General features: G+C 43.1%; 4 protein-coding genes across 5 annotated transcripts; 3 read left to right on the top strand and 1 right to left on the bottom strand.

Moving 5' to 3' along the window:
- The first annotated feature begins 92 nt into the window (after window positions 1–92).
- On the top strand, window positions 93–679 carry LOC115763428 (SNAPIN protein homolog). Its single transcript, XM_030705988.1, has one exon. It carries the CDS (start codon window positions 171–173, stop codon window positions 666–668), a length of 498 nt encoding a protein of 165 aa, XP_030561848.1. The 5' UTR covers window positions 93–170; the 3' UTR covers window positions 669–679.
- On the top strand, window positions 659–1,424 carry LOC115763427 (methyltransferase N6AMT1). Its single transcript, XM_030705987.1, has one exon. The coding sequence runs from the start codon at window positions 674–676 to the stop codon at window positions 1,346–1,348; it is 675 nt and encodes a 224-aa protein (XP_030561847.1). The 5' UTR covers window positions 659–673; the 3' UTR covers window positions 1,349–1,424.
- A 2,305-nt stretch (window positions 1,425–3,729) lies between these two features.
- On the bottom strand, window positions 3,730–8,455 carry LOC115763429 (bacchus). 2 transcript variants are annotated; one of them, XM_030705990.1, is made up of 4 exons: window positions 8,438–8,455; window positions 7,293–7,730; window positions 3,892–4,054; window positions 3,730–3,822 (listed from the first exon to the last, which is right to left on the bottom strand). In XM_030705990.1, exons 2-4 carry the CDS (start codon window positions 7,557–7,559, stop codon window positions 3,773–3,775), a joined length of 480 nt encoding a protein of 159 aa, XP_030561850.1. In that variant the 5' UTR covers window positions 7,560–7,730; window positions 8,438–8,455; the 3' UTR covers window positions 3,730–3,772. The 2 variants fall into 2 exon arrangements, with proteins under 2 accessions (XP_030561850.1, XP_030561849.1); XM_030705989.1 differs by lacking the exon at window positions 8,438–8,455 and having other exon boundaries at window positions 7,293–7,835.
- Window positions 8,456–12,727: 4,272 nt separating this feature from the next.
- LOC115763425 (phosphoglycerate kinase) lies at window positions 12,728–14,348 on the top strand. Its single transcript, XM_030705985.1, has 3 exons — window positions 12,728–12,866; window positions 12,958–13,902; window positions 13,968–14,348. Exons 1-3 carry the CDS (start codon window positions 12,805–12,807, stop codon window positions 14,206–14,208), a joined length of 1,248 nt encoding a protein of 415 aa, XP_030561845.1. The 5' UTR covers window positions 12,728–12,804; the 3' UTR covers window positions 14,209–14,348.
- Window positions 14,349–14,396: the final 48 nt, after the last annotated feature.

The following is a 14,396-nucleotide window of genomic DNA, read 5'->3' as shown; positions in this document are numbered from 1 at the left end:
GTCTTATGTCAAATATATTCAAATATGTTTAAATGACTCGCAAGGCAAGATTATATGCCCTATTATAAACGATTGTTAATTTTCCAAGTTCAATGTACGAATATTTTTGATTTTACTTAATCAAAGAGTTTTCTTGCAGCATCTGCCCATCATAGTTACTAATCGCAGGGATGCATACCTTGTTCATCTCTACGATAGGTTTGTTATCGAATTGTAGTTCGACATATCGGCATAGCAGGTTGTCAGCAAAATTTGCAATGGATAAGGATTCGGATTCCACGGTCACTTCCATAGACGAAAACACGGAAAACTTCTGCAGCAATCCCACACGCGATATTCTGGCCGAAGGCATCACGAACCTGTTCAAGCCCACCATCGAGAAGCTTGACGAGCGTGTGGCATCAACGATACAACTGCAATCGGAGCTGCGTGGACAGTTGGATGCACTGGCCGCCCAGTTGCGAGACATCGAGAAGGCGCAGAATCAAATACCCGAGTTTGCAGAGAAGGTTAAAGAGCTGCTGAACGTCAAGCACAAGGTGACCATCATTAACAACGTGCTGAGCAGTAGCCAGGAGCGCCTGATTGGCCTGCACAAGCTTATCGAGAAGGAGCAGCGCCGGCGCCAGGCACTGCTGGACTCGGCGCTAAGCACCAACATATCATAGACACAATGGAGACACCGCACACCGAGCATCTCTCCTCGGCCGATTACGAGCACGTTTACGAGCCGGCGGAGGATTCTTTTTTGTTGCTCGACGCTCTGGAGTCGGATCTTAAGTTCCTGGACGAGCTGCAGCCACGTCTATGCGTTGAGATTGGCTCTGGCAGCGGCATCATAATCACAGCGCTGGCCAAACGCCTCGCCCACACCTCGATCTGCCTGGCCACGGACATCAATCCACGTGCCTGCGATGCCACAAAACGCACGGCGGCTCGCAACGGCGCCCGCTTGGACAGCGTACGCTGTAATCTGGCGGCTGCACTGCGTCGGCGCTGCGTGGACTTGCTGCTCTTTAATCCGCCGTATGTGGTAACCAGCGACGAGGAGCTGCACTGCCAAACACTGACGTCCGACCAGGCGGGAAATAGCGCAACGCAGCGCAATCTTGTCTACTCGTGGGCAGGGGGCAGAGATGGGCGTCGCGTGACCGACATTTTACTGGAGCAATTGGATGACATACTCTCGCCCTGCGGCGTTCTCTATTTGCTGCTGCTGCGCGAGAACAAGCCAGACGAAATAATCAGGCAATTAGCTAGCCTCAAGTTTAAGGCTGTCAAATACATGGAACGGCGCATTCCCGGCGAATATCTGTACATACTTAAAGTGGCCAGAGACCCAGATTGAGGTGCTTGTCTATTAAAGTGCAATCCCTACGATATAAATGTTTCATTTTGATCTGATTTCGGATAAATTGCAATGGAAATAGATGTCGCGGGTTTGTGTCTTCGCTAAGCGGCTTATCGATAGACGTTTTAATCGATAGCACGACTCAAGCTCCAAGGGAACGGTTAAATTTGAACAAAATGCGGGACAAGGGCCTATTTCTGTTTATGCGGTAAGTATATAGAATTTAATTTAATTGTGGTTGATTAGAAACCAAATACGAAATAGCGTCTAAAATGTTCAGCTGCACGTCAAAGCGTTGCAAATTACTTTTGCGCCTGATTTGGGCAGTGGGGAAAAAAAAAACAACACAAACGGGATTTAACCACCCTACCCGGCATATATGCAACCCCGAGTCGGGCAAAATAAAACAACCGATAGGATTACAGCACCAATCAATGAATTATGTACCTCTATATTGTACATACACATATGTACGATACATATTCGAATAACTACCCCTACTAGGCATCTGCATAATACACCCTCCGGAACTTCATGCTCTTCTGCGGCTGGTGAATGCGAGGGGGGAGGGTGGAGGGTTGTGTGCTGCCCCGCCCAATTGAAAGAATCGTTTTATTGGCATCTGATGACTGCCAATTGTGTTGTTGTTCTTGTTTGTTGCTGCGTCATATTTGTTTTTTTTTTTTGTAATTACAATAATTTATTTTTTTTTTCGCATTCGTTACTTTTTCAAATTGTCTTCTTTGTTTTTTTTTTTTCATTTGTGGTTCTTATTTTGCTTCTTTCACTACAACTGGTTACGATTGAATTTTACTTGTTGTTTCATTTGATCATTTGATTGCTTTTCTTTTTATTTACAAAATTGTTTGTGTATTAATTCAACATTGCTTCGGTATCAAATTGTTTACGGCATATACATATATATATATGTACTCTATAAGTTATTGACCTGGCATGCATAAACTGAAAGCCTTTAAATGCTTATTAATATTGTATTTGCTGCTCTTCTGTATGTGTGTGTGTGTGTGTATGTGGGTTGGTTAATTGGTTAAAATTAGGGCCAAGTTTGGGGGAAGGGGAGGGGCGTGGTTAAACGTGTTTGCAAAATTGGCGGCATGCAATTTGAAAAAAATTGATTCGATTTGATTTGATGGGTTCGTCTCTTTGTTGCATTTCATTTGCAACTTTTTCTCTTGCTTTTCATTTTAAATATCAGTCATTATAATTAAGAAATCGTTTTCGAGTATTTGGGCTAGCAAATATTGCGTGTATTCAATATATGCCGCTTGCATAGCCCGACTACTTAATAGGTATGTTTTGTATAAATAACATTAAAAGTTGGCTTGTTCTTGTTGATGCCTCAATGCATTCATATATATATATATATATATATATATATATATATATATTCATCATTTCTTTCGTTTCGTATTTGTTTTTGTTTTTACAATTTACAAATGAATTAACTTTATCAGTAATTGATTTGCCTTTGCACATTATACAACACAATGTTTTCGATATAGCTCTACAAACTAAAAATTTGCCTTCGTGTCGTGTAGTTTATTTGTTTTTAATACTGACATAATGTTTACTTAAGAGTAGTCATAGTAGTTAATAGGTAAATGCTGAAATAAAGGAAAATTATCGTTCGCTCAGTGTAGTCGACGTCAAAGTGGATCGTGAAATCAAACTTCCCGTTGCGCCCCCCGCAAAGCCAACAAACCCGGCTTCGGCTTTAGCTTCGGCTTCGGCTTTGGCTTCGGCTCGGTGTGCGGCCACAGTGGGCGCGAAAACTTTTGAAACCATATGTAAAACTTGAGTGTTGTTTTGTATATATATATATTTTTTTTAATTGCATTTGCTTTTTCGATCATTCATAAAATGTAACGTCTAATTTTAATAATGAATTTTATTACTTGTGTCTGTGTGTGTGTGTTGTTTTTTTCTTCCTTTAATTATTATTATTAATTAAATCATGGGGCTCCGTTTAAGGTTCTTCATCTGCTTCATGCTATGTATCTGTCATTTAAACTTAAGACTTATGACTTAAAGGAAAGAAAGAGCATGTTTTGTTTGTGTATATAGTTTTGGGGGGATGTTTACTTTTTTCGGTTTTTGTGTTCTCGCCCTATTCAAAATTGCTTTGTATTTGTTTGTTTTTTTTTTTTTTTTTTGGATTTTTTTATAAAAAAAGTACACATAAAATACAATTAAAATAAAATAAGAAATAGAAAATTATTTCTTAAACATAAGAATTATATACTTTTGCGATTTTTTTGTGTGGTTTTCTCTGGTTTTGTTTTTTGCTTGTAACTTTTTATTTATTATTAATTTAAATTTTTGTTTGTTTTGTTTTGTAATTTTTTTTTTAGCTTTTGTTTTTTTTTTTTTTTTGTTTTTTATGTTTTGACTACATTATTATTACGCTTGATCGTCCGAGCCGGAACCGTCATCATTGTCATCGTCATCATCTGTTGTTTGAGAAAGATTTGTCTTAGTTTCGGGCTGCCTTTTTTGAGAATTCCGTGCATTAGACTTACCGTCACATTCAATATCATCCTCCTCACCATCGTAGGGTACATCGTATTCGTCGCTTTCAATTTCACTGTCACCCTCGATGAGATCATCTAATACCTCCTCCTCATCGGAATCACCATCAGCGGGTTTATCTTTCTTGGCTTTCTTTGATTCGGCGGATTTAGCCTGCAAACACAAATAAAACAAAGATGCCAATTGAGTAAAGGATATCGATAATGAAGGCTTCTGTTGTTGTGACTGGAACCTTTTGGGCGCCCAAATCAAACCCCACACTTCTCCTTGATCAAGGGCAATGCGAATTGTTCATGGAAAGAAAACATAAGCCCAACATACACATTTTTCTCCACACACATAGCTACAGCATGTTTATGGCTGTGTGTATGTTTGTGTACGTGTATATGACCATAAAATGTATATTTAAAGCCCACAAAACAACAAGAATCGCCCTTTACTGGGGAGCAGCAGCAGCAAAGAAAAATCGTTATTTTCGCCGTAAAAAAGGCATTTGAAAAATGCGCGCGTCAATGGAATTCGCTGCAGCAACACACGCACCAACGAAGCGAGAGAGCGAGAGAGTAAAAGCGAACGATTGCCGCATTACAAGTGCACCTCTCACTTACATACCAACAACAATACATAAGGCGGCATATTTACTACATAATGGAAAAACAACAATCGAGAGGGCATATGTATCCGCATCCGTGAGACACAAAACCAGCCAAGCCAAGCGTGCGTTCGACCCACTGTGACCGAAAGCCGAGCGAATGAACCAAACCCGAAACAAACCGATCCGAACAGGCAGCGACGCTAGCGTCGCAGCTGCTGCTATATGATGGCGGTTGATATGTGTGCGTTTGAAGAGCTATAAAAGAGAGCGAGAGCACAGCGCTGTCGCTGTCAAGGCAGAACTGTACCTGAGAACGCGCGCGTCGTGACAATGGCTGGATGAATGAAGACTCACACACACACACAGACAACAGCTGCCGCAGAAAAAGGCGCAAACGGTTGACCGCCGACGACGCTAGCGGCGCTGCCCTGGCCTGCGTTCATGTGCTGCTGCTGCGTGGGTTCAAAACTCAGTTAACCAACCAACAACAAGGCAAGTATATAAGGCGGTCACGTTCTCATGTAAAAGAAAGCTTGTAATACATATGCATGTATGTCTGCGCACGTGTGTATATGTGCGAAGGCATAATTTAACAGCGATTGTTACAAAGCAGAAAACAAGATAACTGTGAAAATGTGTGCAAAATATACGACGCGCTCTCTCAAGCAAAACAAAAGCCACCAAGAAACTGAAGACAAATACTTATGCTACCAGACCAGCCATTAAAACAAACATCCCATAAAACAGGGCCATCAATGATAGACGCTGTTTTATTGCACTAAAGTGAGGGATGAATATTTAAAAGAAAGCTCTAGAAACCAGCTGCTAATCACTTGGGAGAGATCTAAGAGGCTTCATTTAAGAGAATTCCTTAACGATTCCGACCTTAAATAATTTTTCTATTAAATATTCTGTTCGGAAAAAATCCGATAAATAACATAAATATCTTATTTGAAACTATTCCACAACCATCAATATATTAATCTAAGCCCAGTGTCTCTCGCTGCACAACAGTAGGCAACACTATCTAGAATTTCTAATTAAACCGTTACTTCTCCTGCATATTATGAATAGGGAAGTTGCGCCACCCTGTAAATGGATTGTTTTTATGTGCGCCCGCCATGCGCACACACACATAAGTACATAAATGTACCAAAATAAATACACGTAAGGCGAAAAAAAGTGAAAGATAAATGTAAATGGGTATATACACAAACAACACATGTCTGTATACAGAATGTGTACATAAGTATTTACACGAAGAGCGTGCTGAGAGGGACCGACGCATAGTAGCAATTCGAGAGAGGGAGAGTAAATGACAGCGTTCTCTCTGAGAGCACGCTCGTTAGTTAAACTGTACATTTTTATTTTGAGTTTGTGACAAATAATTTAATTTGCTAATTTAAATGATTTAGCCCAAAGTTACCTCGTGCTTTTCCCTTCATAAGTATTTTATGTTTATCAAAAATGTGCCTTCTTCGATTATGGCATAAAACAACAAACGAATGGAATGTTCCGGGAGCATAAAAACTGGTTCTCCCTCTCTCCGTCTCGTTTATACACGCTCTCTACTTCTCTCACTCTATTAATATGGCGGACTGCTGCCGGCCGGCATTGTTTTTAGCTGAGAGTGCGACTTTTTGGCTGGCGCGCAATTTGTTATTGTTATTTGTTACTGCCAAATTTGGAAAATGCAATTTACAAAGGCCAAAGGTGAGTCTTAAGAGAACCGCCAGCGAAGATGTTACAAAATCGCATTTGCTCAATTAAAAGTGCTTGATTTCTATTGTCTCCGCGTTTCAAATACACACACACACATTTGTACACATAATGCATTGACTGTGTGGGTGTGTGTGTGTATATTTGAGTTGCAAGGCCGCATTGCTGCCAAAGCTTTTAAAGTTGATCTCTTTGGGCTTTTTGCGTCTTGCTGCTTTCCTTGTGCAATGCTAATGACCTATGTATTCCGTATTCCAGTATTTATTTGCTTTGTTTTTTCTTTTCGTTGTACTAAAATCGACGCTCTCGCGCTCTCTCTCTCTCTCTATCTCCTATTATCTCTCTGGCCAACAACTGTACCGCTCCGCTCGGCCACCTCAGTTCGATTACTAGACATCCTAACCTCGATTTGAACCGAACAACAAATAATCTTTGATTACCGACTCACAATCATCTTAATTTAATCGTAAATAATAACATGCACACACATACTCAATGCTTTGCATGTAGAATAATAACTATGTATTTGTATACAGATGAGTGTGCGCTCTCTCATTGTGTCAGTCTTTCTCTCTCTCTCTCTCTCTTGCGTTTCAGTTAGCGGCTGCTATCGGCAGCTGAACGTCTGAAAGGCGGCTGAAACTGAAAAACGTGTGTATATCTATTTCTAGAACAAAGTTTTTCCTAGCAGTTTTATTTTTGCCGCCGGATTTTGTAATTTGCTTTGGAGGGTAACAAAATAATTTATGAATCATTTGCGCAAAAAGGCAAAAGTAGCGCGTAAACAAAACCTCAACATAACGATAATCGATTGGGGCAACGCGTTCGATAACTCGATCGATAGGCGCATGACGCGTCGTTGAGAGCGGCAGAAGAGAATGAAGATGACAAGTGCGTTCGTTTGTTTTGTTATTAAACAAGCGCACATATACACTCACGCACGCACGGACACACATTCGCAGGGAGGCTTGCGACTGATTAGGGTAAATTGTGTGAAACTGTACGAGTTGAATACGAGTCGAGTATAAGATCCTTTTGGGAGTGAATTTGTAGGTTTTGGGTTTATTGGATACTTACTTCAGCTTGCCTCTTTGTGCCTTTGGCAGATCCCTTGGCAGGCGCGGCAGCAGCAGCATCCGCCGCATCGGCAGCGTCCTCGCCATCCTTGGCCGTGCCGTTATCGGCAGCGGCTGCATCGCCAGCAGCATCGGCGGCCGCTGATTTGTCCTCGGCAACTGCTTTGGCTTTGGCTTTGAGATCCTCCTTCACATCGCTGTCGCTGACGGCGGCTACCTTCTCGACGGCAACATCGCCGTTATTTTGTTGTTCTGTGGCTGCAGACATTTTGTTGTTTTGCTTTTGAACTTGTTTGAAAAACTTGTATATATTTTTGTACAGTTATATAACGAGCATGCGTCGTTATATTTAGGGCTTAAGTTATAATGATTAATGCGCGCGTGTATTTCAGTATCCGTTCAAGTGTTGTGTGTATACTATTCCAACGCTTTTTGATTGCTGTGTGTTCAAGATATTTTTTGGTTGTTGACAAAAATTAGCGCAAAATAGATAGATTGTTCCGAAGAGGGAAAAATCGAGAACCGCACCGCACGAAGCACACAAACACACTGTCTGAAATGCTGCCATGTCGTGTGTATTTAACAGATACAACACAAGCACACATACACATGCACACACGCACACGCTTCCGACTGCGGCTGCTTGCTCTCGTTTTTTCTCTCTGTCTCTCTTTCGTTCGGACCGGCCGCTGTTCGCTCGCTTATCACTCGCTCACGCTCAAGCCGCGCGCTGCTGTCACTGTCCCCTTCTCTTTCTCTCTCTCTCTCTCTTCTACGTGCTCTCTCGTTCTGTCATGTATGCAATACACTGAACAAAAAAGCACGGCGGCATTTGTACAGCAGCAGTTGGCAAAGTAGAGAAGAGAAGGCAACAACAACATTAAGCAGGTAGCGGAGGCGAGAACAAAATAACAAACGCCGCCCCAGCTCCCGTCCGGCCGACCCACCAACTACGCCCGCTGACCGACTCTACAAATAATTTTGCAATAATTTTTTGATAAAATAATAAAATATTTATAATATAGCCTTAGTTTCAGCGCGGCAACAAATATACAAATTTGTGTATGTGCGTACGCTATTCGGTATATTTGTATGCCTTGGCTGATTATTTTTCAGTATTTTGTATTTTCTTGCTTTCTGACTGACCACCGATATGTGTACCCGTTGACGGCTCGTACAAGACTAAACTTACCATCGCACACGCGGCCGTCTACAGATTGCAAGCAGTGTCTTCTTGTACAGCTTAAGCGTTTGGCATTTTCACCGATTGCTCGTAAACCTTTATTTGGATCTGGTCCAAACTATTGGGAATCGGTAGTATAAATAGTCCCCTTCAATTTGGCATCTTTTTGCGGGCGCTGCGATCAAGCTGAAATCCAAAAATGACACCTCGAGTGGGTTTCTTGACGAATCCCATACAAAATGCGCTTTCTGGTCGTGAGTGAGTACAGCACAGCCAACGGCGACGTCGACGTCGCCGGCACGTTTGGCGGTAAATTTGAAAATTGCCGGCCGCGGTGGCTGCTTGCCCGTTACAGCTCTTGTTGGCGGTGGTTGTTGTTAGCCGAGGAGTGCTTCTCGACGGGGCTGCAGAGGTTTAGAGCTGGGCACAGGCTGCTAGGGAGGGCCCAAGCGGTAGTTGTACGAGCAGCAGTAGCAGCAGCGACAGCGGCAGCGGCTGGCCGGGCAACTTTGGCGTTCTGTCGCCGCGTCTGTGGCGTGTATGTGTTCTGCTGCTGGGTTGCATACTCAACGGCAGTGTTTCGCTTATTGTTTGTGCCACAATATATTTATAGAGTGGACCTAAAAGCAAGCGAGTAATCAGGTCAATTGGGCGACTGAAGATGTTTAATGCCAATTACCAGCTTATTTCTTAACAAACAGAACATTTCTAAGCATTAAGCTGTTGATGGAAATCTAATGACTTTAACTAACCAAATTATAAATATTATACAGTGCTAACCAAGTTAAAAGTCTCGTACATTTGTATCTTTGTCATTACGGTGAACAAGGTTCACCCCATTTTTCGCATTTCGCTTTTTTTCAGCATTATTGCATCTTTGCATTTCTTTCAGTTGATCCCACACATTTGTGGTTCGACAATTTGCTGTCTCTGTTCGTTACACGAACCATGCTGGTTCAGGAACTGACTAATGAGCTAACGTTCTTCTGCTTTATTGTCGCTCTCGCCGCAGCCAGTCTCTCTGGCCGTCAGTTGATGAAGTCGTCTGTCCCATTACTTATTTGAACTACTGCTGCTAGCTGGCCACAGTCGTTTTTCTGCTATTTTTATGCAAAACAAATAAGTATAGTTTTGTAATCTGAATAATATGAGCGAAAGGGAGAGAGGCAGAGAGAGAGAGAGGGTGAGAGAGAGAGAGAGAGACCCACAACGACAGCTCGCTAATTAAAACCGATGTTCGCCTCGCCAACGTGGATGACAGTCGTCTATGGTCGCATCTACCAGTTTGTAGCACTCCACACATTGGCGCGGCTGGCATTGTTGCCAACAACACCTGTAATCGTGGGACAATCATTGAGTTATCATATTTAAACAGCGCAACGGCAACACCAGCTACTCAAAAGCAACGGCAACAGCAACAACAACAAGAAGAACTGTGACTTTTGCTTTTGCCTTAACATTTCATTTCTTGATAAGCCGATTTGCGTCTTCGTTTTTGCGCTACGGGTTTTCCATTTTTCTTTCTTTCGACTCTCTTTTAGTGTTGTTTTGAGCGGCGTTGCGTTCGTTCCCCCGTTTAATGAGGGATAAATAATATTTGTTTCGATATGATTTATTCTTTTACATATACGTATGTACATATGTATGTATGTATATTCGGTCTATGCAGTTCCTTCGCGAACTATCCACACTATGCATATGTATGTATGTATAAATGTACATGTATGTATGTATGTGTGTATGTATCTATATAGACAGCAGACAGATGTAACAGTTACACGGTTACACGTTTTTCACGTATGACCAATATTATTTCAAGGTTAACCGTATATACCCATTATTCAGTCCCTGGACTGTTGGTACAGAGAATTGCGATAAGAAAGGTTTACAATCGTTAACATTCAGGCAACAAGGCAAGGGAAAGTTCTAGAGGTAGTCAGGAAACTTTTCAGGTAATCGCAGCGTTTACACTGAACCCAAAGGTAACAAATATCATCTCTTGAATATGCTGTCCTCAAGAGACCGATTTAGCGAGCGTTGAGATTTAATATAATCGAATCTCAAAGCCCTAATCATATATTTATGTATTTGATATGCATTGTATTATTGTCAGGTTTTCAGGTTCTCCGAGTTTTCGTTCAGTGTATTAACACGTTGCCTCTGCTTCCTGTGGCATGCAGCAAAAAGGTGTTAATGGAAGTAATCGATTCTTTTACCAATGTTTGTCTCTGTATATATGGACCTGTATTTGTTGTATGTACTGCTAATAGTTTTGTAACAAGATTGTACAGATTTGATTCAGATTTTTGATGAAGACTTGCTCTGAGTTCCATATAATGGGAATGTGTCACGAATCGTTTTGAATAGATGTTTAATTTCTATTCAAAGCGAGCACTCGACATGTAGATGTAAATGGCTTTTGATGTACATACAAAAAAAAAAAAAAAACGATTATAGCGTTGGAAAATGAAGGTGAGAAAAGCGTGAAAAACTTGAAAAACACGCGAGGCGTATAAATACACACACACATATATATATATATATATGTATATATATAGATGTGCATTCATTTCATTATATAGCTTAGGCTGGCTCGTGTGGAATTAAGCTAATATTATTGGAATTATCCCAGCAAGATTAGATAGTTAACTCGGTTAACGTTCTGACCCCATCCATTCGCAGCGTAGGGCATCTTTCATTTCATAAATATGTATTAACGTGAAAGAACTGAAATCATTCAGAAAAAAAAGAACAGCATGAACTGGTTTGAGACTACAACTACACGGACAAGGGCAACCGGGTGTTTGGGAGCGTTCGCTGATAAGCGGTTCCATGGACTTACAACCCGAATCGGTAGCTTGAAGGGTATTTGTCGTATTAGGCGTCGGTTCGTTCTAAAGTCGCGTTTGGTTATGATTCCACACGAGTGCAGCGATTAGCGATGAATACCCTACACTCGGCTAGAGGGACTCAGACGAGCATTTCAAACGCAAATAAATAATTTAGTTGCTTCTTGGTGACGGTTTTGTTTTCGATATGGAATACATGTCCCAAGTACGTGTTATCATTATTTGTGGGCATTCTGAAGCGAACGCTTTAATTGGCCAGAAAATGAACTAAGAAGTACGTACCGCCCCGCCCCCGCCCCCGCCCCCGCCTACCTATCTTCTCCCACCACAGTCAGTTGATGTACGAGCTGCCGTGGAAATTCTTTTCTCTCGGCATCGGGATGGGTCAAACTGCAACGCTTTCGCATAGGCCTCTGCCTGCGGCCCTGCTGGCTTTTGTGTTGGCATCTGCGTCATGCATTTGGGTGCAATGGGAACGCTTGACTGGGTGGATTGACCGGGGCCGGGTGGCGGTTGCCGGGTGGTGGTTGTACGCCAAAGAGTACGACCCAAGAGTGCCAGCCGACTGGTGAGCACCACATGAATGAATCATTTGCAAAGAGCAAAATGTTGGCGTCATTTCATATCCAGTTGTATGTATGCATTCGAGCTCGCTTGTGTGTGAGTGAGTGTGTGTGTGTGTGTGTGTGTGTGTGTGTGTGTGTGTGTGTGTGTGTGTGTGTGTGTGTGTGTGTGTGTGTGTGTGTGTGTGTGTGTGCGTCGCTGTGTTGTGGTCGAGAGCACATAAGAAAAACAAATAAATTTACACCAACTGTGCTCAATTGCCTTAGAGCTGCGTTGTCATGTAGCATCCATTCATTTATTCAATACATAATTACACAGACTCATTGAATACACCCGTTGAATAGCTTCGCTGTCAGGAAATTGGTTTCAGATATGCGCTTAATTTTTTTACTTAAACTAGTTTTCTGTTTTTTTTTTTTTTTTGGATTAATGTAGCTTTTCTGTGCCTTAAACAGCTGGTTAATCAAAATGAATTACTTTAATATTTGCATTTGCTTAATTAGCAAGTCCATTTTTTAATTTCGTTTGTTTGAATTCCGCGCCAAGTAAACTGAAGCACGCCCATGTGTTGATTTACAACACTTCGCATACACGTTACTCAACACACTTGCCAGTGCTGCATGCGATTTGAATAAGCAACGGTCTAAATCCAATTGGTACAAATTGGAAACGAGCAAGCGTTCCTGTATTGTTCAAATCCAATTAGATTTTTATTAATGTTCATTTAAAATCTTATCCAGCTTGTTTGCTCTGGGTTTTGGACGTTGCGGCATTGTTTGGCGCGCATTGGCAACCCTAATCATGCTGCCCATTAATGACCTTGCACTGACATTGCCGCACAGCTGTGGGTCAAGTCGCATTCGCACAACCGAAAAGTATCCAGAAGTTTGTAAGATCCAATTTGGCAAGCATCAAAAATGGCCTTCAATAAGTTGAGCATAGAGAACCTGGATCTGGAGGGCAAACGCGTGCTAATGCGGTAGGTTGTGCACCCAATCTGCGTAATGATTCGTTTCTGTGTAGGCTGCATGTTGCATAAAAGAATTTTCTTGCTCAATCCCTGGCCGTAGCGTTGACTTTAATGTGCCCATAAAGGAAGGCAAGATCACCAGCAATCAGCGCATTGTTGCCGCTGTGGACAGTATCAAGTTGGCTCTGGCTAAGAAGGCCAAGTCTGTGGTGCTCATGTCGCATCTGGGTCGTCCCGATGGCAACAAGAACCTGAAGTACACGCTGGCCCCCGTTGCCGAGGAGCTGACCAAGTTGCTCGGTCAGAAAGTAACATTCCTTAACGATTGTGTGGGCAGCGAAGTGGAGGCCGCTTGCAAGGATCCCGCACCCGGCTCCGTTATTCTGCTGGAGAATGTGCGTTTCTACCTGGAGGAGGAGGGCAAGGGCGTGGACGCCACTGGCGCCAAGGTGAAAGCCGATCCCGCCAAGGTCAAGGAGTTCCGCAGCAGCCTCGCCAAGCTGGGCGATGTCTATGTGAACGATGCCTTCGGCACGGCACATCGCGCCCACAGCTCCATGATGGGTGATGGCTATGAGAAGCGTGCGGCTGGTTTGCTGCTCAACAAGGAGCTCAAGTACTTCTCGCAGGCTCTGGACAAGCCACCAAATCCCTTCCTGGCCATTCTGGGCGGCGCCAAGGTGGCTGACAAGATCCAGCTCATTGAGAACTTGCTCGACAAGGTCAATGAGATGATCATTGGTGGCGGCATGGCCTTCACCTTCCTCAAGGTCCTTAACAACATGAAGATTGGCGGCTCCCTGTTCGACGAGGAGGGCTCCAAGATCGTTCAGAATCTGGTGGACAAGGCCAAGAAGAACAACGTGCAGCTGCATTTGCCCGTCGATTTCGTCTGCGGCGATAAGTTTGCCGAAAATGCAACCGTCAGCGAGGCCACCGTCGAGAGCGGCATTCCCGATGGCCACATGGGCTTGGATGTGGGCCCCAAGTCCCGCGAGCTCTTTGCCGCGCCCATTGCGCGTGCCAAGCTGATTGTCTGGAACGGGTAATAAGCGCCCATTATACAAACTCTCCGATCGTTCGGTCATTGATTGTTTTATTTTCTCACAGACCACCCGGCGTGTTCGAGTTCCCCAACTTTGCCAATGGCACCAAGGCAATTATGGATGGGGTTGTGGCTGCCACCAAGAATGGCACCGTCTCCATCATTGGCGGCGGCGATACGGCCTCTTGCTGCGCCAAATGGAACACAGAGGCGCTCGTCTCGCACGTATCCACCGGCGGCGGCGCTTCGCTGGAACTGCTCGAGGGCAAGACACTGCCAGGCGTGGCTGCCTTATCCAATGCCTAAGTGGCTCGAACCCCAGTCTATAAATACCCAAGATTTTCTCTCACTGAAATATTAATCTTAATGTTATCATTGCTGCGCCAGACACCGTTTATACTGTAAGCCCGAAAGTTCAATAAAATGAATACTAAGTTAACTAGCTACACATTAGGTCGAGTTGTTTCCTATAATAAGTCACTTCCAAGCCCGTG

Source organism: Drosophila novamexicana, unplaced genomic scaffold (assembly GCF_003285875.2).
Source record: "Drosophila novamexicana strain 15010-1031.04,08,12 unplaced genomic scaffold, DnovRS2.1 tig00000739-arrow-arrow-pilon, whole genome shotgun sequence".
In the NCBI taxonomy this organism is placed as follows: domain Eukaryota; kingdom Metazoa; phylum Arthropoda; class Insecta; order Diptera; family Drosophilidae; genus Drosophila; species Drosophila novamexicana.
Note: the sequence above shows the minus strand (reverse complement) of the source record. Positions and strands in the feature narration are given on the sequence as shown.

Bases quoted from the DNA above. Each gene is read 5' to 3' on its own strand.
- LOC115763428 (XM_030705988.1), top strand. From the start codon at position 171: ATGCATACCTTGTTCATCTCTACGATAGGTTTGTTATCGAATTGTAGT.
- LOC115763427 (XM_030705987.1), top strand. From the start codon at position 674: ATGGAGACACCGCACACCGAGCATCTCTCCTCGGCCGATTACGAGCAC.
- LOC115763429 (XM_030705990.1), bottom strand. From the start codon at position 7,559: ATGTCTGCAGCCACAGAACAACAAAATAACGGCGATGTTGCCGTCGAG. The intron at 4,055-7,292 runs GTAAGTATCCAA...TTGTGTTTGCAG, and splicing joins GCACAAAGAGGCAAGCTGAA to GCTAAATCCGCCGAATCAAA. The intron at 3,823-3,891 runs GTAAGTCTAATG...CTCAAACAACAG, and splicing joins GGATGATATTGAATGTGACG to ATGATGACGATGACAATGAT.
- LOC115763425 (XM_030705985.1), top strand. From the start codon at position 12,805: ATGGCCTTCAATAAGTTGAGCATAGAGAACCTGGATCTGGAGGGCAAA. The intron at 12,867-12,957 runs GTAGGTTGTGCA...CCCTGGCCGTAG, and splicing joins GGCAAACGCGTGCTAATGCG to CGTTGACTTTAATGTGCCCA. The intron at 13,903-13,967 runs GTAATAAGCGCC...ATTTTCTCACAG, and splicing joins AAGCTGATTGTCTGGAACGG to ACCACCCGGCGTGTTCGAGT.